The sequence below is a fragment of the Hylobates moloch genome, unplaced genomic scaffold, assembly GCF_009828535.3.
Source record: "Hylobates moloch isolate HMO894 unplaced genomic scaffold, HMol_V3 SCAFFOLD_24, whole genome shotgun sequence".
Classification (NCBI taxonomy): Eukaryota; Metazoa; Chordata; class Mammalia; order Primates; family Hylobatidae; genus Hylobates; species Hylobates moloch.
In genome coordinates, this window is record NW_026652299.1 from 16616728 (window position 1) to 16644243 (window position 27516).

At 37.0% G+C, this 27516-nt stretch overlaps 1 protein-coding gene and 1 non-coding gene across 3 annotated transcripts in view; both read right to left on the bottom strand.

Moving 5' to 3' along the window:
• Positions 1–27516, bottom strand: part of RAB3GAP1 (RAB3 GTPase activating protein catalytic subunit 1) — a 120029-nt gene that overhangs the window by 25799 nt on the left and 66714 nt on the right. For both annotated transcript variants that reach the window (XM_032146029.2, XM_032146028.2), the window contains exons 8-17: positions 23375–23474; positions 20051–20132; positions 18032–18100; positions 17328–17401; positions 14250–14342; positions 13616–13785; positions 11367–11456; positions 10317–10489; positions 9030–9084; positions 8415–8783 (exon numbers count right to left, since the gene is read on the bottom strand). In XM_032146029.2, the coding sequence (XP_032001920.1) occupies positions 8415–8783; positions 9030–9084; positions 10317–10489; positions 11367–11456; positions 13616–13785; positions 14250–14342; positions 17328–17401; positions 18032–18100; positions 20051–20132; positions 23375–23474 (1275 nt within the window). The remainder of the gene's footprint in view (positions 1–8414; positions 8784–9029; positions 9085–10316; positions 10490–11366; positions 11457–13615; positions 13786–14249; positions 14343–17327; positions 17402–18031; positions 18101–20050; positions 20133–23374; positions 23475–27516) is intronic.
• LOC116463068 (small nucleolar RNA SNORA40) lies at positions 7585–7712 on the bottom strand. Its single transcript, XR_004246541.1, has one exon. It is a non-coding gene; the product is annotated as a small nucleolar RNA SNORA40 (small nucleolar RNA).

Sequence of the window (27516 nt, forward strand, 5' to 3'; positions counted from 1 at the left end):
ATTGAGAAACTCTCTTCCTACTTGGCATACTTTCCTCTGAGTAATCCTCACCCTTCACCTATTTACATACACCTATCCTTCCCTAATTGGTTTTATACACTGTCATGCCCCCCTTTGAGTGGTGCCTTTGTTTTAGCCCTTTTTGCATACTCACAAACCAATCAGCAAGCACTCCCCATTCTGAGCCCATAAAAGCTCTGCACCCAGCCATACTTAGAGAGAAACCACCTGACTTCAGGTGGGGGACCATCCTTGCAGCCCCTTTCAGCTGAGAGCTGTTTCTGTCACTCAATAAAATTCTTCTCCACCTTCCTTACCCTTTGATTGTCAACGTAAATTCATTCTTCTTGGATGTGGGACAAGAACTCGGGAACCACTGAATGTGGGTGCAAGCTGTAACACAGGTGGATTAGGGCACGCTCGAGTTAGGGCACGCTCAGCCCAGCTGAGAGCTAAGCCGGTGCACAAGCCTGGCGGACAGAGCACCTCCTGCAGCAGGCCCAGGGCTGAGTGAGGCCTGGGAGGAAGCATCGCCAGCCACAGAGGGCCCCAGCTGGCAAAGTGGCTGAGAAAAATCCCGTGTCACTATGCAAAAAGATAAAATGTATGAAAAAACAGTGAAGAGGCAAGAGTTAAGAGAACATATTCAGGAATTATGACATCTGAGTCCCAAATAAAGGAGACTGCTTAAAATGTAACATGTCAGAGAACAAAGGTTGAATATCAATTACCTATGCTTCTAATAAAACAAGTTAGAAAAATAGCAGATTAGTTCCAAGGAAAGTAGAAGCAAAGAAATAATAAAAGAAATCAATGAAATAGAAAACAAAATCAACAGAGAAAAATCAACAAAACCAAAAGTTGTTTTTTCAGGGGAAAGATTCATAAAATTAATAAAACCCTCTTATAGATCGGGAACAAAAGAGACAATATACCAAATGCCAATTTTAAAAATTAAAACTGCAATATCATTATAGATTCTATAATCATTGAAAAGATTATAAAACAATACTATGAAATAATTTATGCCAGTAAATATAAAATTTAGAAAAATAAAAAATTACTTGAAAAACACTATTTGCCAAAGTTGATACAAGAAATAAAAAATCAGAATAGTTTTTTTATCTATTAAAGAAATCTAATTTAAAAGTAAGTCTATATTTGAAAATATTTCTACAAACAAAACTTCAGATTCTGAGTGGTTTCACTGGTGAATATGTTCAACATTTGAAGAAGAAATAAAACCTTATACAAATTTGTCCAGAGAAGAGAAAAAGAGGGGACACTTCCCTGACAAGGACAACATAAGAAAGGTCAATACCTCTGACATATGAATATAAAAATCCTAAAAAAAAAAAAAAAAATCCAGCTATATAAAAAGGGAAAGTCCAAGTGTGATGTATACCAGGAATGTAAGGATGTTTTAATACTCAAAAATCAATCAGTGCAATTAACCACATTAATGGAATAAGGGAGAATAAAATAGGATTACCTTAATATATAGGAAAACATTTGATAAAAGCAATAGCTGTTCATGATTAAAAAAAAAAACAAAAAACAAAACTCTAAGCAAACTAGGAATGGAACTCCCTTAATATAAGTGATATCTGTATCAGGTGCCTTCAATGACTATCATATGCTTTCTTTCTGAGGTTGGGAACAAGAGAATAATGTCCAGTATTCAACACTGTACTGGAGGTCCTAGCCAGTGCAATAAGATAAGAAAAATAATTCAAAAGTATAAAGATTGCAAAATCAGAATTCAAATCATCTTTACTAAAAGACAACATGATTGTGTATGTAGAAAACTCCAAATAATCTCTAAACTACTAATAAGTGAATGTAGCAAGATTGTTATAACCAAGGTCAATATATAAAAATCAACTGTTTATATCTATCAAGGGAAAAAAATTGGAAAATGAACTTTTAAAATACCATTTATAAAACCATTTAAGAAATTACAAATACCTTGGAAGTATATCTAATGAAAGATATGTAAGACCTCTACATTGAAAACTAAAACACTAATGAGATAAATGAACAGAAACTTTAAATAAAATTGAAGATATTTAATGGACTCAATATTAAGATGTCAATTCTCCATAAATTGATCTACAAATTCAATGCAATCTGAATTAAAATCCCAGCAAGATTCTGAATATGTGTTTGTTTACAAAAGTTGACAAGCTGATTCTCAAATTGATATAACAATGCAAAGGACCTAGAATAGCTAAGATAATGTTGAAGAATAACAAAGTTAGAAGATTTACACTACCAGATAGACTTATTATAAAGCTACAATAATGATGACAGTATATTATTGGCACACAATAGATAGAGGCCAATGGAACAGAAAAAATAGTCCAGAAATAGGCCAACACACATACAGTTGCTTGATTTACATCAAAGATATCACTGCTACTCAATGGGAAAAGGCAGATCTTTTCAACAGTGGTGGCGGAACAATTCAATCTCCCTATAGAGAAAAGAGAATCTTAACCTGTTCCTCTTACCAAACAATTAATTTGAGGTAGGTCACAAACAAATGATATAGGTAAAACAATAAAGCTTCCAAAAGAAAAGAAAATATCCTCAGGACTTGGTAAAGAGTTCTTAAGCAGAACACAAAAAGCACTAAGAAAAACGAGGATAGATGAGACTGTATTAAAATTAAGAACACCTCTTCAACCCAAGGCATCATTAAGAAAGTGAACAGGCCAGGCGTGGTGGCTCACACCTGTGATCCCAGCACTTTGGGAGGCCCAGGCAGGCAGATCACGAGGTCAGGAATTCGAGACCAGCCTGGCCAACATAGTGAAACCCCATCTCTACTAAAAATACAAAAAATTAGCCAGGTATGGTGGCACGCTCCTGTAGCCCCAGCTACTCGGGAGGCTGAGGCAGGAGAAGCGCTTGAACCCGGGAGGCTCAGGTTGCAGTGAGCCAAGACCACGCCATTGCACTCCAGCCTGGGTGACAGGGTGAGACTCTGTCTCAAAAAAAAAAAAAAAAAGAAAAAGAAGTAGTAAGTGAATAGATAAGCAACAAAATATTTGCAATACAAGTATCTAAGGACTCATATCCAGAATATATGAAGAATTCCTACAAAGTAATAAGAAAAAAAAGACAACTGCTTTAAAAAAAAAATAGGCAAAGGCCTTGAACAGGCTTTTCACCAAGAAGATAGACAAATGGGCAATAAATATAAAAAAATCTGTATATGCTTCAGGAAAATGTAAAACCACAAGATCCTACCTCCTACCCTTCAGAAAGGCAAAAATTAAAATGACCAAAAATATCAAGTGTGCAGAAAAGAGTTAACATTGCAGGTCTGAGACTGCCATTCTTAGAAAGGCCTGCTTGCAAAGTTGGCCTATGGCTGGTATCTGAGAACCTGGATTTTGAGAAGGTTCCCACCATTCCCAGAACTGATAAAAATGACTCATGCTGAACACCTGCAAAGTTGGCCTATGGCTGGTATCTGAGAACCTGGATTTTGAGAAGGTTCCCACCATTCCCAGAACTGATAAAAATGATGCCTAAACAGTTTATGCAAATAATATGGTTTATGCTGAACACCTGCTTTCTTTATGGGAGTCTAGATTTTGGTATGGTTAACCCTATGCTTAAGCAAAGGATGTCTACTTGACCAGCCCCTACTGATAACTCCCACTGCTGCGCCTCTAACAAGCTTCCCAGGGAAGACAGCATTTCACACATGTGGTCGCAATGTGTTGCAACAGGAATTAAGTGCACTCTGTGTAACTACACTAGGGGAAGCTTTTTGGAAGCTTAAACCTCATTTCTTCCAAACTTCATCCCATGTGCCTTTTCTCTTTGCTGATTTTCCTGTAATAAATTATAGCCACGAGCATGACTACAGGCTAAGTCCTATGAGTCTTCCTAGAAAATCACTTAACCTGGGAGTGGTCCTGAGAACCCATCAAATGGGGAGGATTCTGTAGAATAACTATACTACTATAAATTGTTGGTGAGAAGGTTAACTAGTTCAACCACTTTGAGAGACTATTTAGATAGATCTACTAAAGCCAAAACATATTTGCACCATATAGCCCAATAACTCTACTCTTAGGAATATATCCAAAAGAAAATGAGTGCCTGTGTCTACCAAAAGAAACAAGAATGTTCACAGCAGCTTTATTCATATTAGCCCAAAGTGAAAACAATCCAAATACCCATCAACAGGTGAATGGATAAACAAGTTGTGACAAATTCATAGAATAGAATACTACAAAGTAATAACACATGCACAAACACTGAAGCCTGCAACAACGAGGATGACTCTCAAAATCGGTAAATAAAAAAGCTCAATGGTATATAATGTATGATTATACAACGAAAGAGTACACAATGTATGATTACATTTATATACAAAAGAGTAAGCAAAGCGTGCCATTTAAAAGGTTCAAAAACTGACAAAACTAACCTATCGTGATAAAAGTTAAGAGAAAGAGTTGCTGGAGGGGAATACTGGGCTTCACTATCCAATATATCTGGCTATTGAATTTAAATAAATTAAAATTAAAAATCTAATTCCTTAGAAATATTAGCCACATTTCAAGCACTCAATAGTAACATCTGGATAATGGCTATTGTATTGAAAGGGAAAGACAGAGAATGTAGAGAATTTCCATCTTCACAGAAAGTTTTATTTATCAGCACTGTTCTAGGATGATGGGAATTTTCTGTATCTTGATCTGGGAAGTAGTTATATACATGTATCAATATGAAAAAACTCACCAAGCAGTATACCAAAGATTTGTGCACTTTTTATTTTTTTATTTTTATTTTTTGAGACAGGGTCTTGCTCTGTTGCCCAGGCTGGAGTGCAATGGTGCAATCATAGCTCACTGCAACCTCTGCCTCCTGGACCCAAGCCATCCTCCCACCTGAGCCTCCCAAGTAGCTGGGTCTACAGCCAAAAACCACCATGCTCGGCTAATTTCTGTATTTTTTGTAGAGATGGGATTTTGTCATGTTCCTCAGGCTGGTCTTGAACTTTCAAGCTTAAGCAATCTGCCCACCTTGGCCTCCCAAAGTGCTGGGATTACAGGCATGAGCTACCATGCCCAGCCAAGATTTGTACACTTTATTGTATTAAGTTATAACTCAATAATTAATACATGAACATGTTTTTAAAATGACTAGCAGAAAACATATACAATATATATAACTGTAGATTTACATCTAAAATATGAAGAATTCATATGAATCAATAAGAACAGAAGAGCAACCTAAAAGAAAAATCATAGGCGATTCACAGGAAAGGATGGCTAAAAAACACATTAAAAGATGCTCAGGTTCATGAAAATTCGGAAAAATACAATCTAAAACACTGAGATACTACTTTTGACCATCATGTTAGCAAAAATTTATATGGTTGGTAACACTAATTGTTTATAAGAAATTAAGGCTGGGCACAGTGGCTCATGCCTATAATCCCAGCACTTTGGGAGGCCAAAACAGAGGACTGCTTGAGGTCAGGAGTTTAGGACCAGCTTGGGCAACACAGCAAGACTCCATCTTTACAAAAATTTTAAAAGTGAAAAAATCAGCCTGGCGTGGTGGTGAGCACTTGTAGTCCCAGCTACTTGGGAGGCTGAGGTCAGAGGATCACTTGAGCTCAGCAAGTCAAGGCTGCAGTGAGCCATGATCATGCCACTGCATTCCAGTCTATGCAACAGAATGAGATCCTGTCTCAAAAAAAAAAAAAATCCATAAAACCATGTATTAATCTGTACACACATATATGTATTATATATCAATGCAGAGAAGCAGGTATAAGAAATATAACCCAAACCAATATGACTTGTTTGTTACTTCAAGGAATGCGAGTCAAAATTAGTGGATGGTGGCTTTCACTTCTTATTTTTTTGAGACAGGGGCTTGCTATGTTGCCCAGGCTGGAGTACAGTGACACAATCATAGCTCACTGCAGCCTTAACCTCCTGGGCTCAATTGATTCTTCTACCTCAGCCTCCTGAGTAGCTGGGACTACAGGTGTACGCTACCCCACTCAGCTAATTTTTTTTTTTTTTTCTTTTTGGTAGAAATAGGGTTTCACCATGTTGCCCAGGCTGGTCTTGAACTCCTGGGCTCAAGCAATCCGACCCCAACTCGGCCTCCCAAAGTGTTGGGATTATAGGCATTGAGCCTCTTTCATTTTTACTAGATTACAATTTTCACAATAAAATGTTTTCAGGCCGGGCGCAGTGGATCATGTCTGTAATCCTAGCACTTTGGGAGGCTGAGGCAGGCAGACAGCTTGAGTTCAGGAATTTAAGACCAGCCTGGACAACAGGGCGAAACCCCACCTCTACAAAAACCGCAAAAAATTAGCCAGGCATGGTGGCATGCACCTGTAGTTCCAGCTACTTGAGAAGCTGTGGTGGGAGGATCGCTTGATCCCAGGAGGTCAAGGCTGCAGTAAGCTATGGTCATGCCACTGCACTCCCACCTGGGTGACGAAGAGAGACTCTGTGTCAAAAAAAACACCAAAACCAAAACAAAACCCTTAAAAACAACTATTGCTGCTGTTGTTGTTGAGTTATTGCTGTTCTACATCCTAATGGTGTATATGACTTCAAACTATATTTTTGAACAGATAAAAGCTAATTATATAATTGAAGGATATTTACTTTTGTTCTCTATACTTTTGGATTTTCTTTTTCTTTTTAAGTCGATAAATTTTTATTCAAGGAATTCCATGTTGTGATTTCTTCCACAATCCACCAAGGTCACTTCAGATCCTCTAAACAGCTGGAGTCAAAAGATTTATCTTCAAGTTAGCCCTTTTAAATGAAACTGATGCTTATTTTAATCCAGTTGTCCTGTTAGCCCATAATTCTTTTATTTTGGCTTCTGTCATCTCCTTTTAATATGGATATACTGATGAAGACTTCAAAATTCACCAAGAATCTTTGGGATCCAATTCCTTCAACCAATTTACTTTAGGGTCCTTTTTACTGTAGGTGGTGGATCTGCCTGGTTCTCAATTTGACACCCTAAGCGGTCATACTCAAGAATAGTACAGATGTGTGGAATACGCCAATACCTTCAACTACAGACATCACGTTCTCAAGATAAAAGCCTTTAAAACAAAAAGCCATCGTACGTATCAAGTCAACATGAAATTGGAATGCAAAATTAATACTGCTGAGGATTTCCTTCATATCCCATGCTGTTTAACTATCTCTTCCACAGTCCTAGAATCAATCTTTTTTTACTAAGAGACAGGGTCTGTCTTTGTTACCCAGGCTGGAGCACAGTGGTGCCATCAAAGCTCAGTGCAGCCTCCAACTCCTGGGCTCAATTCTCTTGCCTCAGCCTCCTCTTCCTGAGTAGCTGCAACTACAGACACATGCCCTAATACTCAGCTAATTTTTAAATTTTTGTGGAGATGAGGTGTTTGTTACTTTCCTGTACAGGCTGGTCTTCAACTCCTGGCTTCAAGCAATACTCCCACCTCGGTGTGGGGCTTGCAGGCTTGAGCCATTGCCCCTGGCCTGGGACCAACCTTTATGGCTATCAATACTCCCATCAGTTAACTGTCTCAGGTATCATAATATCCCTTCTTATATGTATCAAAACTCATACTGAAGAATGAGTTCTGGGTTGCAAAAGAGGATTTATTTTTTGCACCTATCCATAAGTCTTTGTCCACAAGTTAAACAAAAACATACCTAAGTGCAGTTGGATTTTCTTTTTTAAACATCTGAGCATTCACTGCTCAGTTTAACAAATAATAAATCACCTTATATATGTTGAGGTGATCTACTTAAACTTCAAAACATTTCTCAATTACAGAAATGGCAAACCTAAAAGCCCCAAAAGTTTATTTAGATTTCTTTAATCTTTAAACATAGACTTTGTCCAATCTTTTAAAGGTCCTTGATTAAATCAAGACCACATTTATCTGTGTCACTGGGAAATCCTTACCTTTAGTTTCTTTAAACACAGTCTATATCTTTATCTTTAAACATAAACTTTTTTTTCCTTTTGAGACAGAGTCTTGCTCCGTTGCCCAGGCTGGAGTGTGGTGGCGCGATCTTGGCTCACTGCAACCTCCCACTGCTGGGTTCAAATGATTCTCCTGCCTCAGCCTCCCCAGTAGCTGGAACTACAGGTGTGCACCACTGCACCCAGCTAATTTTTGTACTTTTAGTAGAGACAGGGTTTCACCATGTTGGCCAGACTTGTCTTGAACTCCTGACCTCAGGTGATCTGCCCACCTGAGCCTCCCAAAGTGCTGGGATTACAGGCGTAAGCCACCACACCTGGCCTAAACATAGACTTTTTGGATAATTGTCCTTACCCAAAGCACTATCTTCTACTAGGATGAAGTTATATAAACCACAAAATAAATTAAAATGGAAAGAACTAGTGCATCCTACCTGGGTTACTGGAATGTAGAGAGGTTCTCCATTATGCAGCAGTGTAAGTTTCCCATGCTGATAGAGCCGTCCTTCTGGCCTTAAATTTGCCATCTCCTTAGGTCCTCCTTTCTTGCCACTCTCTTGTCCATTTCCTTTAAGTTCTTCAGTATCACTTAGACATTCAAAAAATTCTTCTTCGCTGTCACTCCAGGAATCCCAAGATTTTCCTACCTCTCCCTTTTCCTTATCTGTTTCTTTTAGATTATCTGGCACCAACTGGTCTCCTGCTTTTCCAGCATCCCCTGGATATATATTAGTGACATCTGAAGCACTTGTCTTTTTCCCCTCATCACGTGCCTTCTTTCTTTCAATACAACAATTTAACATCTTAAGAAAAGAGAAATAACATTTATAGTTGAATTAGTTACAGAAATATAAAAATCTACCTACTGCTTGAATATTTAATTTTCACTCTCCACTTCTCAGGACTTTGTGAACTGCAGTGACTACTGAGTATAGGCAACCTACAGCAGCACCATGAGTACAGCACGTAACCCATTATTACATTTAGTATTAGAATAATCTCTGATTAAATCAAGACCACATTTATCTATGTCATTGAGAAATCTTTACCTGTAGTTTCTGATGCAGTAAACAACACCTCAGATCTGGGGGACCACTTGCTAATCTATCAAATAAAGTAAGGAGAAAAGAAAGCTTAGTTTTAGTAAAATTGCTTCAGATATGATTATTTTCTATATTACCACAATTTTTAGCTATATTGATAAGAAATCAAAACTAGATTTCCACAGGTAAGGTAAGTGAATTCCAGAGGGGGAGCACATAGAATTAAAAGATGAAAATTTATTTTATACTCCTTGTCCACAAATTGCCAATAGCAAATATAATAGATACTTCAAAACATAACAGCAAATTAGTGATAGTTTTCAGGCTGACAAAAACTAAAAATGAGAAAAAGCCCCTGAACCCATTCCAGGAAGTACTAGCACACAGTATTTCACACCATACAAAATAAATCAGTTTGTGTATTCAGTACTAAATTCTTACAGTGGATTCTCACTATAAAAACCAAGATCTCCACCTGTATTTCAATAGGACCTCAGACTGTCTCTAGTTCTAGGTTCCTCTAGACCACTAGGTTCCCAGCAATCAGCCAGAGGCACTCCCTCATATTCAGCATGCTTCTGGGTCTGTAAAATGTTCCAGAGTGAACTGTCTAAAACCAAGAGAGAATCCAGCTAAGCAGAGACTGGCAAATGATATAAATGTTTTTGGATCAGTAATCATTTTATATTGTTCAAAATCATGATTCTCCTATCTTAGCATGGGTAGATGAGCACTAAACTATGCAATATCAACCTATGTGCTAATGAAAATGTTCTGTTTGATTAAGTAAAATGTCAATTACAAAATACAGGTTTATTACAAAAGACTTTGAAAATGCACAAAAGTATAAAGAACAAAATAAAAATATAATTTCACACTGGGAAAAACTAATAGCATTTCGCAGTATTTATAATCTTTTTCCTATACAAATATAGCAACATAATTAAAAGCACTTTGTATATGCATTAGTATATTCTACTTTATTAGAAACAATATGAACATCTGTTATTAAAGATTATTGCGAAAAATTGTAATCAATCGGTAATTGTCTATTGTAGAGATACAGTATAATTTATTTAACTATTCTTTTATGTTTGATATTTAGGTTTTGCCTTTTTTTCTATTATATCAATAAATTTGCTGCAGTGAACACCTCTGAACATAAATCACATCTAAGCTTCTTGCCACTTTCTTAGCGCAGATTTCCTAAGAAGGGGGAAAAAAAAGGTCAAAAGTCAAATGTCTGCTAACAAACAAAATCCTATCCAAAGAACTGAAAATTGAAATTATTACCCTGGAATCAGAAAGTTGTTTTCCCATCGGAAACGCATTTCAAGAACAAATTCCTGCCAGAGGTGTGCCACTCCTTTCAACCCTCCATGGTAAAAATTGATCATACAGAGACACAAAGCCAATTTGTATGTTAAACTGTCAGATGGTGCAGACTTGAACTGATTGTAGAGATTCTAAATTTAACAAAATAGAAACAAAGCAAACTTGTTACCAAAATATTTTACACATATAACTGAAAAGTTCGTAGGGAGAGAGTTTAATTCTAAAATTAACCTATCCCACCTAAACTAGGCATTATCAAATGTCTAATACACTACTGCATAAACTATTCTTAGGAAGTCCCACATTTTCAAGATTTCTACTAAGATTAAAAAAGATAAAGCTATAGTTTAATGAAGCTAAAGTTATAGCTTTCAATTTCTTCTGTGGAATATTTAGGAAGTATTCCAAATTTCGTGTTTTGTTTTAAAAAATCTTTTAATTACAAAAATGAGCACATCTAAAGAAACAAAAATCATAACTGTCTAAACTGAAAATGTAAAAAGCCTCTCCTTTTTTCTCTCACCTCATGAAATCTAATTCTCAACAATAACTCCTGTAAAGTTTGATATATATCTACACTTGTCATGTAAATTCTTCAACTTCTTAATTTTTCAAAGACTAGACAAAGAGACCATGAAAATTTTACCTAATTTTACATATTTTACTTCATTAAAGAGTTGTCCATTCACTAACTAGTTTTAAAATATAGAAAAGAATCTGTTGAAAAACACAAATTTAATGATTTCACCAAAACTCTACAATGAGGGAAGTCCTACAGCTGTGTAGAGTATATTCATGCTATTTTTTCATTGTTTCCAGAAAAATTCTTGCTACCCAAAATACGTATCTGTGCTAGTTATCCAAGTGGAAACCATGATCTCCCATCCAAAATTCCCAAGGTGATTTTTGAAATAAAAAGATATTAAGCTATTAAACTAGAAATATATAGAACCTCTAGAAATTCAGTGCATTTAAAACACTTTAATATTGAACTCCAAATCAACTTACATAGTCTTCACTCTCTGATGGAGGATTATTATTATCTGTTGAAGTAGTTCCATCTAATGGTTTCTCAGAAACAGCATCAGGGAATAAGAACTTGAAGGAAAGGGAAAAAAAATCACATTTTAGACCACATTTCCTATTTTGTTGATTTTTATAACTCATACAGACATTATTTAACTTTTTAATGGTTTTGCTGCTCTAATAATAGAAATGTTCCAGTTGAACTGGTCAGTTTGTTCTACACTCTCAAATTTTTTCTATTTTTCTTTGAAAATATACAAAGTTTCAGTGACTAGCCAATTTTAGAAATTAGAATTTTTTTCCTAAAAGTAATCACTTGATTCTGTAAGCTGAACGGTGCAAAAGCAAAATCTCATCACTGTGACTTCATGCTCATCCAAGGCCATTACATTTTTTTAGTGTTACTACTATTTAAAAAACAAAACCACAAAAGACAATTTAAAAACACCCATGTACTCATGAGGCTCTGAAGAGTTACATCATCCACAGGCTTTCATATATAGACTATTAAGAGATGATATTCAAGACCCACAACTTTATTTTATGATACTCCTGGAAAGTAGGAAGCAGTCTAAACCTATAATAACCAATGTACCTTTTCCATGTGGCTTCTGTTTATATGTGCGTGTATGAGTAGTCAAAAAAAAATCCAGTGTACATGACAACTGAGCTACCTGATTTGAATAACATTCTTTAACAACACAGTCTTAAGAAGGAGGCTCTCTATAGACATTTATTTACAGTCCTTTTATCACTGTTCCTCTCAATTGTTTTGTGGTACTGCTGATTAGTAATCCCTCTTTCTATGTATACTTTGCCACATATTATAGAACACGTCCAACAGACTTTTAAAAATTAGATGAACTACTATGTGCCAAGTGCCATAAGGCACAATTACCAGCATTATCCTATTCTCACACAACTGTTTGAGCTAAGTATCACTGCCTGCATCTTAGGATGTACAAGCTAAAAAGTTGGCTAGGAGTTTTGTTCAGATAAATGGCAGGGGATAAGATTAACATTAAGTTTCCAAGTCCAGTTTTCTTTTCAACACTTTTCTTGAAGGTTTTTCCCAAGATTGTCTTAATGCACAAATTTCCGGGAGTATGATTTTAACCACAATTACAGTAAGAATAGCTATCATTTATCAAAGGCCCATATATACCAGGCAATGTCACAGAAGATCCTTTAATCCTCACAACAATCTCGCAAGGTTTTGTTAGCCATATTTTATAGATGAGGAAACTGAAGTGACTTATTCAAAGTCATGCAGTAAGTCATGCAGACATTAAACCATGGTGTGGATGGCCCCCAGGCTGGGGCCATTCCACTCTGCTATACCTAGGAGCCACATTAGCCCTCTATTCATCTCCCTCTCGTCCTCACTAAAAGCTTTCACTCAACTGTTTTCAAAGCAATCCTTCAAAAATATAATTCTGGGGCCACGCGCAGTGGCTCACGCCTGTAATCCCAGCAGTTTGGGAGGCTGAGGCAGGCGGATTACGAGGTCAGGAGATCGAGACCATCCTGGCAAATACGGTGAAACGCCATCTCTACTAAAAAAAAAAATACAAAAAAATTAGCCAGGCGTGGTGGCACGCGACTGTAGTCCCAGCTAGTAGGGAGGCTGAGGCAGGAGAATTGCTTGAACCCAGGAGGTGGAGGTTGCAGTGAGCCAAGATGCGCCACTGCACTCCAGTCTGGGCAACAGAGCTAGACTTCGTCTCAAAAAAAAAAAAAAAAATTCTAATCACGTTGATCTTCTACTTAAACTGCAAGATAAAAGCCAGTGCTTCGGCATGGCAGGTTACCTGCTACTTCTCCAGCCTCAACCCTGGTCACGGTCTGGGAAGCACCCTACAAAATACCAACCGTTTAACATGCTCTCGAACCTCTGCTATTCCTCTGCTTCTAAAGCCGCCTTTTCATCAAGATTCAGCTCAAATGTCCCTCTTCATGAAGCCTTCCCTGATTCCCACTGCCCAGACAGAGACAAATGCACCTCTGCTATGCTCTCACAGCCCCCTTGCCAGATTTCTCACATGCAACATGGTATCGTAACTACTATTTACTTTCCTTCTCACCACTAAACTAGTAGGAATTTTCTGAATGTGGTAACTGTTTTACTCATTGTATATTCCAAGGTCACTGCCTACCACATAGAAGGAACTGACTATATAATGATTAAATGATTCTGCATATAGACCTATAAAGACAGAACATTTAGTTACCAGGAGAATAGTATTGAGGACATCATTATTTAGCGGTGACTCCTCTACACCTCTGTGTTTTCGGATTTTCTTCTTTGCAGTGTGTACCATATTAGAAACTGATAATTTATGAATTGGAACTGATGCCGGCTCTGTCAATTTTGACAAAGCATGAGTTATATCAGCAGTTTCTATGAAAAGAACAGAAATAAATATAAATTATATTGCCAACCTCAGCAGGTGAAAGTGATGAACAAATTGATGATTGTATAGAATATTTTACTCATTTTTACTAGTGTTACATGGTCTTGGAATTATAAAATATTAATATACATGTTCAGCTTTATGTGCAAGCATGAGTGACAACGGTGTCACACAAATTATTTCTCCCCAGGAGACTTCAAAATTTAACCTCTAAAACTCTGCTTTTCAAAATATTTTACGTTTTTGGTGAGAAGAACTTATTAAATGCCTTTAATGTCTTAACAAGCACTGGGTACAGCCTGGAAAGGAACTGTAGCTGTCTAGTCCATCAAAACTTGATTATCCAACTTAATTCAAAATGAGAAAACAGATGAAAAGTTGCTGAAAAATGTGTCAAGGAAAAAGAGTAAGACATTTGAAAGTAATGTTAAAAAAAAAAAATGTAGGTTACCTTTGCCTTCTTCCTCAAATGCAGATCGTCCAAGAATCTCATCAGTTGACTCCTTTCGACGGCAAATTTTAAAAAATTCAGTGACAAAATCACCTATGTAGGAAAGAAGTTATTTTGACACTTAACTGAAAAAAAAAATCAGTCCTATAAATTAAAGTACGTCTTTCCACAAAAGCTATTAACTAAGATATGATAGAAAGTAAAACCATTCAGTTTTTCCATTGAAAAAGACAAAAATTAATCCTATATCAAAGGTAGCCTTGTTCTTTTCTTTCTCTCCATGTCCCAGGATATTTAAAAAGCTTTTCCTTAGAATTCCTTCTAGAAGGAAAGAAAAAAAATAACTGTACCTAATAGTACTTACTATATGCCTCAATGAGACAAAGTATCCATTTGTCATTAAGTTATATAAGTAACAAGAACTTTATGTATGTAGTAATCTTTCCCCAACTGCTACACTACTAGAATCTAAATCCATTAATAAAATTAAGAAGAAATGCTAAAGACATGTTTCTAGAGGATTATGAAATCATGTAGGATAAAGATATTTCAGTTTCTGCTACATATTAATGGTATTCTTTCCGTCATTATTACTATTATTATTTTTGAGACAGGGTCTTACTCTGTTGCCCAAGCTGGAGTGCAGTGGCACGATCATGGCTCACTGCAGCCTTGACCTCCCAGGCTCAGGTGATCCTCCCACCTCAGCCTCCTGGGTAGGCTGGGACTACAGGTGTGCATCACCATGCCCAGCTAATTTTTGTATTTTTTGTAGAGACGAGGTTTTGCCATGTTGCCAAGGCTGGACTCAAACTCCTGGGCTCAGGCAATCCACCTGCCTCGGCCTCTCAAAGTGCTGGGATTATAGGCATGAGCCATTGCACCCAGCTGTCTGTCATTATTATAAACAGAGGTAAAGTGATTTGAATCTTCTAAAGAGCTACAATGTTTACACAAATAAATGAATGCTTAACAAGTACTATCAGTACTAAGATACATCAAGTACATCTAAATTTTATAATTCACCAACTAATTCTGAATTAACCCATAACTTTTTTGAGGCTTCTTCAGAAAGGTAGGAAAAGTCTATAATCTAGTCATACAAAATATTAAAAGAGGTAGGGTAAGATCATGGAATGTAAAACTAAAATGAGAATACTTTCAATTCTAAGGTCCTCAGCAATTATCATAGAGTCACAAGACGAGGAATAATAATGTTACCAAGAAGTAACTTAGTACGTAAACATAATATGAGTAATTCAACGATTAAACAACAGAAACCATTTACTGTTCATTTACTATAAAAAAGGCACTGTTAAATGTGATATGTACACACACAAACAGGTACATAATCTCATTTGATCCTCCCAATAACCCTATGAAGTAAGTACTAGTGTTATCTTTATTTTATTTATGAGGACTCTGGGGCTTAAAAATATTAAGAAACTTGACCAACCTGGTGAATCTAGGATTTGAACTGAAGTCTGTCCAACTGTAAAACTCTTGACATTGACCCCTATACTGTTGCCCTAAAACCCTAGACAAATTCGCCAGTGGTGGACTTACACCTTATACATCTTTGTATTCACTATTATATAGTTAGCACAAATGGCAGCTACTAATCAGCATTTGACAAATAGCATATGAATGATAAAGAGTCCAAGAAAACAATGCTTTAGAGAAATGCATCATTACTGTTATAATAAATATTTGGTAACTCCATCAGTTAAATGGTAATATATCAAGTGATAGGGAGTTAAGGTAGCATGGATGAACATAAAGAAAAGGAGAAAATATTTTCATGTGTACTAAATATAAGGAGGAAAACGATGACAAGGCACATTGAGGAGATGGGTTCAAAAGACTTCATGAAAGACATACACCTAAAAAAAGAGAAGGGGACGAATCCCAGACATAAGACACAATAATATTATCTGAATAGCAATTAATATTTTTCAAAGTACTTCCATTTATGTTATTTCACTTGATCCCTCAAATAACCTTGTGAGGTGTGTAAGATTATTCACATTTCTTTTCCCGTATCAGAAAATAGGCTGCAGATGTGACAGAAGGGCTCTAAAGCGCACCGTCAAAAACAGTGCTCTTCAGGTCGGGCGTGGTGGCCCACGCCTGTAATTCCAGCACCTTGGGAGGCCGAGGAGGGCGGATCATGAGGTCAGGAGATCGAGACCCTCCTGGCTAACATGGTGAAACCCCGTCTCTACTAAAAACACAAAAAATTAGCGGGTGTGGTGGCGGACACCTGTAGTGCCAGCTACTCCGGAGGCTGAAGCAGGAGAATGGCGTGAACCCGGGAGGCAGAGCTTACAGTGAGCTGAGCTGGCGCCACTGCACTCCAGCCTGGGCAACAGGGTGAGACTCCCTCTCCAAACAAACAAACAAAACAGTGCTCTTCAGATAACACAGGTCTAGAGGGACAACAAAAGGCAAAAAGGACTTCAATAACAGAAACAGAAGATGCAGACTATGCCACAGGAGGAAGGAAAGGGAATAATATAAAAGCATCCAGGAAAAAAAAAAAAAGAAAAAGCATCTTAAGGCTGCGCGGTGGCTCATGCCTGTAATCTCAGCACTTTGGGAGGCCGAGGCAGGCGGATCATGAGGTCAGGAGATCAAAACCATCCTGGTTAACATGGTGAAACCCTGTCTCTACTAAAAATACAAGAAATTAGCCAGGCATGGTGGCACACGTCTGTAGTCCCAGCTACTCAGGAGGCTGAGGGAGGAGAATCACTTGAACCCGGGAGGCAGAGGTTGCAGTGAGCCGAGACGCACCACCGCACTCCAGCCTGAGAGTGAGACTCCGTCTCAAAAAATAAAAAATAAAAAAATAAAAAATAAATAAAAGCATCAGAAAAATAAAGCTGAGATAATGAGAAAATAATGGAGAATTTGCTGGCACTATTCAAAAAAGGATTCACTGCTATTGGCAGTGATTCTTTTCCTACATGGTGTTAACTGAAGAGGTGACAAAGTATAAAGAATGTATGCAGTGTTTCTGATTTGGAAGTTAGGCAGATCAGCGATATTTCAGGAAAGGAGCATAATATACCTTACCTAGCAAACACTGAGGATTCTCAGCTTTTCGAACTCTAACAGACCAATGTGGAGCTTGAATAGGATCCAAATCACTAAAATGTAAACCAATAAACGTAAAATCCTAATTATGACAATCTGCAAGATTCATGAACTTATTAAAATGCAGTCTAATGAAAACATAGAAGGACAAGCAATCCATTTAGCCTCTCTTAAACTTACTCTTACATAGAGCCATTTGGATAAGTTTTTAAAAAATAACATCATGACGGGCGCGGTGGCTCACGCTTGTAATCCCAGCACTTTGGGAGGCCAAGGCGGGCAGATCACGAGGTCAGGAGATCAAGACCACAGTGAAACCCCGACTCTACTAAACATACAAAAAGTTAGCCGGGCGTGGTGGTGGGCGCCTGTAGTCCCAGCTACTCGGAGAGGCTGAGGCAGGAGAATGGCGTGAACCCGGGAGGCAGAGCTTGCAGTGAGCCGAGATTGTGCCACTGCACTCCAGCCTGGGCGACAGAGCAAGACTCCGTCTCAAAAAAAAAAATAAATAAATAAATAAATAACATCATAAGAAATCAAAGTCCTTAGACAATAAAACACAAAAGGGAACACTAAAATCAAAACAAAATAATAAAAAATGCATATAAAAATTACTAGCAATTTGAGAGTTATTCTACTGAAGTTTTTTAATCTCAATGTACTACTACTCTTAACATACTTACGAATAAACATCATTATCCACAACGATCCCTTCTGTCAGATGAGGCCATGTAGTAGCTAAATGGAGTTCACTAAAAAACATAAAATACACCCAAAAGCTTTAATACTGACTCAGCAATTATATTTAATACTTCTAGAAAACTATACCAAGGAAATAAAAGTATGTTACAGTGGCATTATTTATAATACAATATACTGGAAACAACTTATTTAGCAAATGGTAGCACATCCTTATGAACTTAATGTTTTGTAAACATTCAACTCATTATACATACTAGCCAAAAAGCATAAATAACCCACCAACTAATGAATGGATAAACAAAATGTGGCATATCCATACAATGGTATATTTACAGCCATAAAAAGCACAGAAGTACATTAGTTCCTCCTTATCCACAGCTTCACTTTCTGCAGCTTCAGTTACCCTAAATCAACTGCAGTCTGAAAATATTAAGTGAAAAATTCCAAAAAAAAAAATCCATAAATTTAAAATTGCATGTTGTTCTGAGTAGCATGATGAAATCTTGTGCCATCCCACCCCATTAGGTGAATCATCCCTTTGTCTAGTGTATCTACACTGTCTATGCTACCTGCCCTGTTAGTCACTTAGTAACTGTCTTGGTGATCAGAGCGATCACAAGAAAAGTGTGCAGAGTACAATGAGATATATTGAGAGAGATAGATCACATTCACGTAACTTTCATTAAGGTATATTGTTATAGCTGTTCTATGTTATTATTAGTTATTATTGTCAATCTCTTACTATGCCTCATTTATATATATTTATTTATTTATTCTGTATTACTACATCACCTGGAAATCTTACTGTGCCAAATTTATAAATTAAATTTTACTACTTATATGTATGCATAGGAAAAAACAGTATATTTAGTGTGTGGTACTATCCATGGTTTCAGTCATCCACTGGGGATCTTGCAACATACCAGCTGTGGATAAGGGGGGGACTACTGTACTGATTCATGCCACAACATGGACAAACCTTGTAAACATGCTAATTAAAAGAAGTCAGACACAAAGAAAGCCACAGGTTATATGATTCCATTTATACGAAATGTCCAGAATAGGTAAATCCAAAGAGACAGAAAGTATATCAGTGTTTGCCTAGAGCCGGAGGGCTGAGAAGACTAGGGGGAAATGATGGCTAAGAGGTGAAGAATTTCTTTTTCAGGTTATGAAAATGTTCTGGAATTAGATGATTATGATGGTTGCATAGCTCTGTAAATGTTAAAAGCCACTGCATTGTATACGTTTAAATAGTGAATTTTATGGCAGGTAAATTATATCTCGTTTGAAAAATGTTATCGATCAGGAATTGGCAAACATTTTCTATAAAGAGCCAGACAGTAAATATTTTAGGCTTTGTGAACCATGTACAGTCTCTATTTTATTTTTTTTCTTTCATAACCTTTAAAAATGTAAACATCATCCTGACGTCACTGGCCAAACAAAAATAGGCTAATGGCCAGATTTGGCAAAGGACACAGTTTGCTGAATTATAGATGAATATTAAATCTCAGAAAGTTTTCATGTAAAATTATAAAATAAAGAAAGCAAGTGTAGGTCTTTCTTTCTTTTTTTGAAACGGGGTCTTGCTCTGTTGCCCAGATTGGAGTGCACTGGCATCAGTGATCTTAGCTCACTGCAACCTCTGCCTGCTGGGTTCAAGTGATTCTTGTGCTTTAACCTGTTGAGTAGCTGGGATTACAGGTGTGCGCAACCACACCCAGTTAATTTTTACATTCTTTAGTAGAGATGGGGTTTCGCCACGTTGGTCAGGCTGCTCTCGAATGCCTGACCTCAGGAGCTGCCCACCGCAGCCTCCCAAAGCGCTAGGATTATAGGCATGAGCCTGTGCCCGGCCCAGGTGTACGTCTTTCTTTATTTCCAGTACTACATTCATCCCAGCAGGCTATAGCATCATAAAGCACAGTGAAATCAATATTAATATAAATTCAAAGTAAAATATTCCCACAATTCAAATGACAGGTTGAAATTCTCACCTAATAGGATCTTCGCAGGCACCAAATGGTAACTTGCCAAACTCCAAGCCTCCAACTTCTCCTCCTACAAGGGCGTCTATGTCTAAACAAAAGAAATATTTTTCCATTATTTGGGAAAAAATAAAGAAGAGTCTAATCTAGTTAAGCCCTTTGGAATATTACAGCTTTAAAAGTGTCTACAAGAGAACACATATAGCAAGTTAGCAAGTTAGAGCAAGTTACAGCATATGTAGTCTAACAAATATTTGACTTCCCCAGAGAACGTTATAGTAAAAGGGCACAATTATTTCCTATTTATCTAGTATTTCATTCAGGCCATGTATTCTAAATTTTGCCCTTCTGAAATATTCCTTAAATATTACTCAAGAGAATATTATTTCTGTAAATTTTTTTGCATTTTAAAAGAATGTAATTAGTATAACCCAAAAAGAGTATCCAAGTATTTAAAAATCACCAACTACATTAATCAGTTTTGCTATCAGTAATTTCTGAATAGGAAATTAGTACATTTGTCATCATTAATAACATTATATTTTGGTTGACAGTAAATGGAAATATATAAAGATCAGAAAAGAACCTCCTTTCCATTATGAATGGCATACTAGACTGGAAGAGAACTTAGAGGGTAAATCATTCCCTTAGTTCTATCTCTCCTGAGGAAGTAATAAGCATTTCTAAAAGGCATCAAAAGGATTTTTTTCTCTTTGAAATAATACAAACTGTGATATTTAATTATTCACACTACACTAAGATTTCCTGAAATTAAAGCCTACTGAGTTAAGAAAACTTCCCAAATTTGCTAAAATCACATCTGATATTTATCTACATCCTAAGTAAATGATTAAAATTAGTCATCAAATATGAATCAATTACTTGATTCAGTAAATTTTCTCAAGTCAATTCCCTTTTTCCAACTAAAGAATGCTTATAATAAGAAAGATCACAATGACTAGCATTGTTACAAGTGAGTTTGTAAAAGCTTCAAAATTACACGCACATTTTTATAATTAGTAAATTAAAAATTATTACTAAAATATAACTGTACAAAAGTTTTAGCTGAATTAAAAAGGGAGAAGCAACTCATGGAATGAAAAGCACATCGGACTTGGTGTTTGACTAGTGTTTGTATGCAAACTTTATCACTTGGTGACCATATGACTTTAAGCCAGTTACATGGGTTCTTTAAGAAACTTACATCTCTAAGAAAGATAATAATACTTGTCTTGGGCTGGGCACGGAGGCTCAAACCTGTAATTCCAGCACTTTGGGAAGCTGGGGAGGGTGGATCACCTGAGGTCAGGAGTTCGAGACCAGCCTGGCCAACATGGTGAAACTCCATATCTACTAAAAAATACAAAAATTAGCCAGGCGTGGTGGCGCATACTTGCAGTCCCAGAGACTCAGGAGGCTGAGGCTGGAGCAAGAGAATTGCTTGAACCCAGGAGGCAGAGGTTGCAATGAGCCGAGATCATGCCACTGCACCCCAGCCTGGGTGACAGAGCAAGACTCTATCTCAAAAAAACAAAACAAAACAAAACAAAAGATAATAATATAATTATCTCATAGGTAAGTGAAAATTATACAAAATGGGATATAAAATATGAAAAGCACAGTGTCTCATCCATATTATATGTTCAGTCCCTTCCCCCTTATAAAGGAAAATGTTAAGAATTCATATGGCTTTCAATCTACTGAGGGAGAAGGTTAATATTTTTAATCTCCATTTTAAAAACTTGACAATAGAAGATTAACAAAGACCTTATTTGCAATCTTATAATGCTAAGGTTCTAACTCTTGGGCTTCTTCACAGATCATGAGCAGACCATACCACCTTAGGAAATCTTTAAAACTGCTTTTTAAGAGAGTAGCCTTGGAAGAAAAAAAAGGAAGATAAGAATGGAAACTTCTAACCAGACGTAGACTATAAATTGTCCAGTGAGTACTGTTATCTGGGAACTAAAATTACCAATACAAACATTTGAGTGTTTCTCCTGATATAAATCTAAAGCTTAGCTTTTATTTCTCTGTTGTAGTCTAGATATGGTCCTTTTAGTGTACATTAGAGTTGCAAATTATTTTGTGGTATATAAAATAAAACAGTACTAGTACATATAACTGCCAAAAGCTAAGGATATATTACATTATTCTTTTTTCTTTTTTGAGACAGGGTCTCACTCTGTCACCCAGGCTGGAGTACAGTGGCACAATGTCGGCTCACTGCAACCTCCGCCTCCCAGGTTCAAGGGATTCTCTTGCCTCAGCCTCCAGAGTAGCTGAGATTACAGGCTCCTGCCACTGCACCTGGGTCATTTTTGTATTTTTAGTAGAGACAAGGTTTCACCATGTTGGCCAGGTTGGTCTGGAACTCCTGACCTCAGGTGATCTGCCTGCCTTGGCCTCCCAAAGGGCTAGGATTACAGGTGTGAGTCACCGTGCCCGGCCTGTATTATATTAATTTTTATATCATCTCATGCCTACCAATTATTTTCACTCCTATAAATAGCCAACTACTTGGAATAAAAATAAACAGTAAAGAATATTAGTTTATTTTATTTCTCTTTAGGAGAGGTAGATTAAAAAATGTTTTCAGGCTAGTAAAATGCTTATATTTTATAAGTTTGTATTATATTCCTTATTAGATGTGCTTTAATATAATCAAACATGTGAAAGAAACACCCAGGAATCAAAATATTAATTAGGATATATGTCCACGAAACTGAGATTTTCTAGAACTTAGGTAATGTGTTGTTCATATTGCTGTCTTAGCACCGCCTAGTCTCAGGTTAATAATTAATAATTGTTGAATGAATGTTTATCAAGGGTAAGCAGGCAAATTGATTTTGATTATATTTCTGTAACATACAAGTTAATTATTACTTTTCCCCTACATATATTTTTCTTCTCTGCTTTCCTTATTTGCCCCCTTTCTTGAAACACTACTCTCTTCAAAGCTTTTTGCATGAGTGTTCTCAGTTTATAAGGGTGAGCTGAGAACAGCTCTTCTAATAGTGTAAAAACAGACATGTTAATCGTTCGCTACATAATAATTTATGGCACATGATGTGCCACAGCAAGCGGTGCCTTATAAATAAGGCTTTCAAAGACAGATTGTCAAATATAGAGTAATACTATCTCTAGAGAACCTACACTTTTTCTTTAAGAGAAAAAAAATAAGGGCAATGAAAGCAACAATATTACATTTAAAATGAATCACAAATATTTCTAATGTAAAACACTTGAAACTCTTAAGTAATTTTAATTTCTGAATGTATCTTCTTTTCCATTTATATTCAGTAAGTTAAATATAATTCTGAATGATCTCACCTGGAGGTTGCTGAGGCCAAAAATACTGCTGCCAATCTTGAAGTACATAGGTAAATCGAATAGCAATACTAACTGGAGGCAATGGAGTTAAAGGACATCCCTAGGAAATACATGCAAAGACAATACCGTGTAAATGCTGATAACCTGTTCATATTAATTCAACATCAAAATTTCAAACTTATGGAATGGATTAATACTACCTTTATGAAACCGGGATTTTCAGATTCTAGTGTTAAACAATAGTGTGCATATTCTAGTTATTAAAAGCATGATATTCTAGCCATTCCAAAGGAAAAATAAGTCACCGAAGTCATTAGAGCCAAAGATGCAAAAGTTAGGAAATCCTTTTCACAGAAAATCCTTCTCACAGTCCAAAAGCTCAAGAGGTGGATCAGGGATGAACAAGAGGAAAGATCCCATAGTAAGGAACAGTACTGGCAATTGTGAGACTGCATTTTAAAAAATGGAAAAGTAAACTTTCCAAAGAATCACTGTATTTTTGTCCACATATTTGTGTGTACAGAAGGATTTCCATAATTTCTGCATACTGCTTCCACAAATGTTTTCATTTGATGTAGCTAAAAAAAAGTTTCAAAAACAATGCGATAGCTTTAAAATAAAGCTGTTTAAACTGCTATTAGAAAAAGAGATATTACATTCTATTAAGCAAAATGCTCTTTAAAGTATCTTTTACTATTTTAATCATAAAATACCATTTCTTACTATTCACTTCAGACATATTAAATGTGAAAAAAAGGTGATTCATTTTTCAAATAAGTAAAAGTATTATAAAGCATAAGACTTGGTTTGGGGAGAGGATGTCTTTTAAGTGAAAATAAATTCAAATTAAAGCCAGCCTTGAATATTTAACCAAAATTTCAGACAAAGAGAAATGAATGATCACTCACACAAAATAGATTAACGAATCAGCTAACAAAAGAAAACTTAGATTTATCTGTCAATTCACTAAAAATCATAAAACTTAATACTATCATTTAAACATCCTATGACCTCAGCTTCCCTTCATAATGCTTAATCTAAACTAATATAAAATAGGACTTAAATATGCATAGGAATCACCTAGGGAACTTGTGAAATGCAGATTCAATACTCTTCTGCATATCTAACCAGTTTCCAGATGCTGCTATTCAGGAGACTACACTTTGAGTAGCAAAGGAATACATGACCTTTACATTTAGCTCAGCAGCAGCATCTATAAATGTCACTAGTTGCTTTAAGAACACAAGCTCAATTTGAAGTCACAGTGGTAGATAGCTGCTCCCAAAAAACGTAATTCAGTTTTGAGCTCCTGTGCCCAACAGCAAGGTGAGATTTTGGCTGGTCAGCATATCAACTTTTTAGTCATGTCCAGATATCAAATGAGCATTCACCTATAATAAGGAGCAAATGTTCTAGAAGCCATAACAAGGCCACTTTGACACATAACCTCTGATCCAGTCACACAGGTAAATACAAAAACAGATACCCAGAAAAGAAGTAATTATGGCCAGGCGCGGTGGCTCACGCCTGTAATCCCAGCACTTTGGGAGGCCAAGGTGGGTGGATCATGTGAAATCAGGAGTTCAAGACCAGCCTGGCCAACATGGTGAAACCCCATTTCTACTAAAAATACAAAAATTAGCCGGGCGGTAGTGGTGTGTGCCTGTAATCTCATATACTTGGGAGGCTGAGGCAAGAGAATCGCTTGATCCCGGGAGGCAGAGGTTGCAGTGAGCCGAGATTGTGCCACTGCACTCCAGCCTGGGTGACAGAGTGAAGCCTTGTCTCAAAAAAAATAAGGAAGGAAGGAAGGAAGGAAGGGAGGCAGGCAGGGAGGGAGGGAGGATGGATTAGGATGAAAAATGACGGAAATATCTTTGTGGACCCTGGAGGATAAGTGGGGTTCAAAGCACATGCCTTGAGGTGTGGAAGGTGGCACTGACAACCTAGGATGAAACCAAAAGGGCTCAGTCCAGAGTGAGGGCATTGCAAGACTCTCTGCTTAAGCCAGACACTGGGACATGTCACTCCTGCTTGGCACAATGGCTTTCTTGGAAGGTATGGGACTGGAGGTTATTGTGTGAGGGGAAAAAACCCTCACCCGCATGTGGTGAGCAAACAACCCGATTCTAAGACCAGTTATCAAAATCCCCAACATTACTACAGAGCAAGAGACTCCAAACACTATTTTAAGACCTAATTCTGAAATATTCTGCAGGTAGGGAGTAACCATAAAACTACAGAATCACTAGAGAGGACGGATGGGAGTGAACATTAAAAATTCAAAATGAAACTCATTCAAAATGTGCCTACAAACTAAATTTCCCAAAACATAAAAGTAGTTCTAAAAGAGACAAATATCCAAATCAACAGTCATAATATAATACCATAAAATGTAAAGAACATCTCAAGAACTAAGAATATCTAAGCTGAAAAAGAAAGATGAAGTTATCAGAGTTTTCAAATATTTAGAGGATTATGGCAGAAGAGGATTAAACTTAAGAACCTAAACCAGCTCTTAAGTTCAATTCTCTCAAATCAATTTTGAGAGATGTTTCTTAACAGAAAAGTAAGTTTTAGCTTTGTCAGATGATGAGATAAACTGATTAAAAACTTTTTTTTTAAACTACTGCTAATAAATAGCCAAGATCTAAGTTGGGTTCCACAGATCAACGTAGTCCCTAGCTTCAAAAGAGATGTGACATAAAATATCTGAAGATCATATTCATTAATGACTTTTTTAAATTTTTTAAAATTATACTTTAAGTTCTGTGATACATGTGCAGAACGTGTAGGTTACATAGGTATACACGTGCCATGGTGGTTTGCTGCACTCATCAACTGGTCATCTACATTAGGTATTTCTCCCAATGCTATCCCTCCCCTAGCCCCCGAACCCCCAACAGCCCCTGGTGTGTGATGTTCCCCTCCTTGTGTCCATGTGTTCTCACTGTTCAACTCCCACTTATGAGTGAGAACATGCGGTGTTTGGTTTTCTTTTCCTGTGTTAGTTTGCTGAGAATGATGGTTTCCAGCTTCATCTATGTCCCTGCAAAGGACATGAACTCATTCTTTTTTATGGCTGCATAGTATTCCATGGTGTCTATGTGCCACATTTTCTTTTTTTTTTTTCCTTTTTTTATTATTATTATACTTATAAAGTTTTAGGATACATGTGCACAACTTGCAGGTTTGTTACATATGTATACATGTGCCATGTTGGTGTGGTGCACCCATTAACTCGTCATTTAGCATTAGGTATATCTCCTAATGCTATCCCTCCCCCCCACCCCACAATAGTCCCTGGAGTGTGATGTTCCCCTTCCTGTGTCCATGTGTTCTCATTGTTCAATTCCCACCTATGAGTGAGAACGTGCAGTGTTTGGTTTTTTGTCCTTGTGATAGTTTGCTGAGAATGATGGTTTCCAGCTTCATCCATGTCCCTATAAAGGACGTGAACTCATCATTTTTTATGGCTGCATAGTATTCCATGGTGTATATGTGCCACATTTTCTTAATCCAGTCTATCATTGTTGGACATTTGGGTTGGTTCCAAGTCTTTGCTATTGTGAATAGTGCCACAATAAACATACATGTGCATGTGTCTTTATAGCAGCATGATTTATAATCCTTTGGGTATATACCCAGTAATGGGATGGCTGGGTCGAATGGTATTTCTAGTTCCAGATCCCTGAGGAATCACCACACCGACTTCCACAATGGTTGAGCTAGTTTACAGTCCCACCAACAGTGTAAATGATTTCTTAAGAAGAAGGACTAAGGCCCAGCACGGTGGCTCAAGCCTGTTATCTTGGCATTTTGGGAGGCTGGGCAGGCGGATTGCTTGAGTCTAGGAGTTTAAGACCAGCCTGAGCAACAGGCTGGTCTCTACAAAAAATACAAAGATTAGCTGTGTGTGGTGATGCACACCTACAGTCCCAAATATTCAGGAGACCGAGGTGGGAGGATTCAGTGACCCCAGGAGATCGAGGCTGCAGTGAGCTGTAATCATGCCCTACACTGCAGCCTGGGTGATACAGTGAGACCCTGTCTCAAAATGAAGAACAAGAAGAACAAGAAGAACAAGAAGAAGAAGAAGAAGAAGAGGAAGAAGAAGAGGAAGAAGAAGAGGAAGAAGAAGA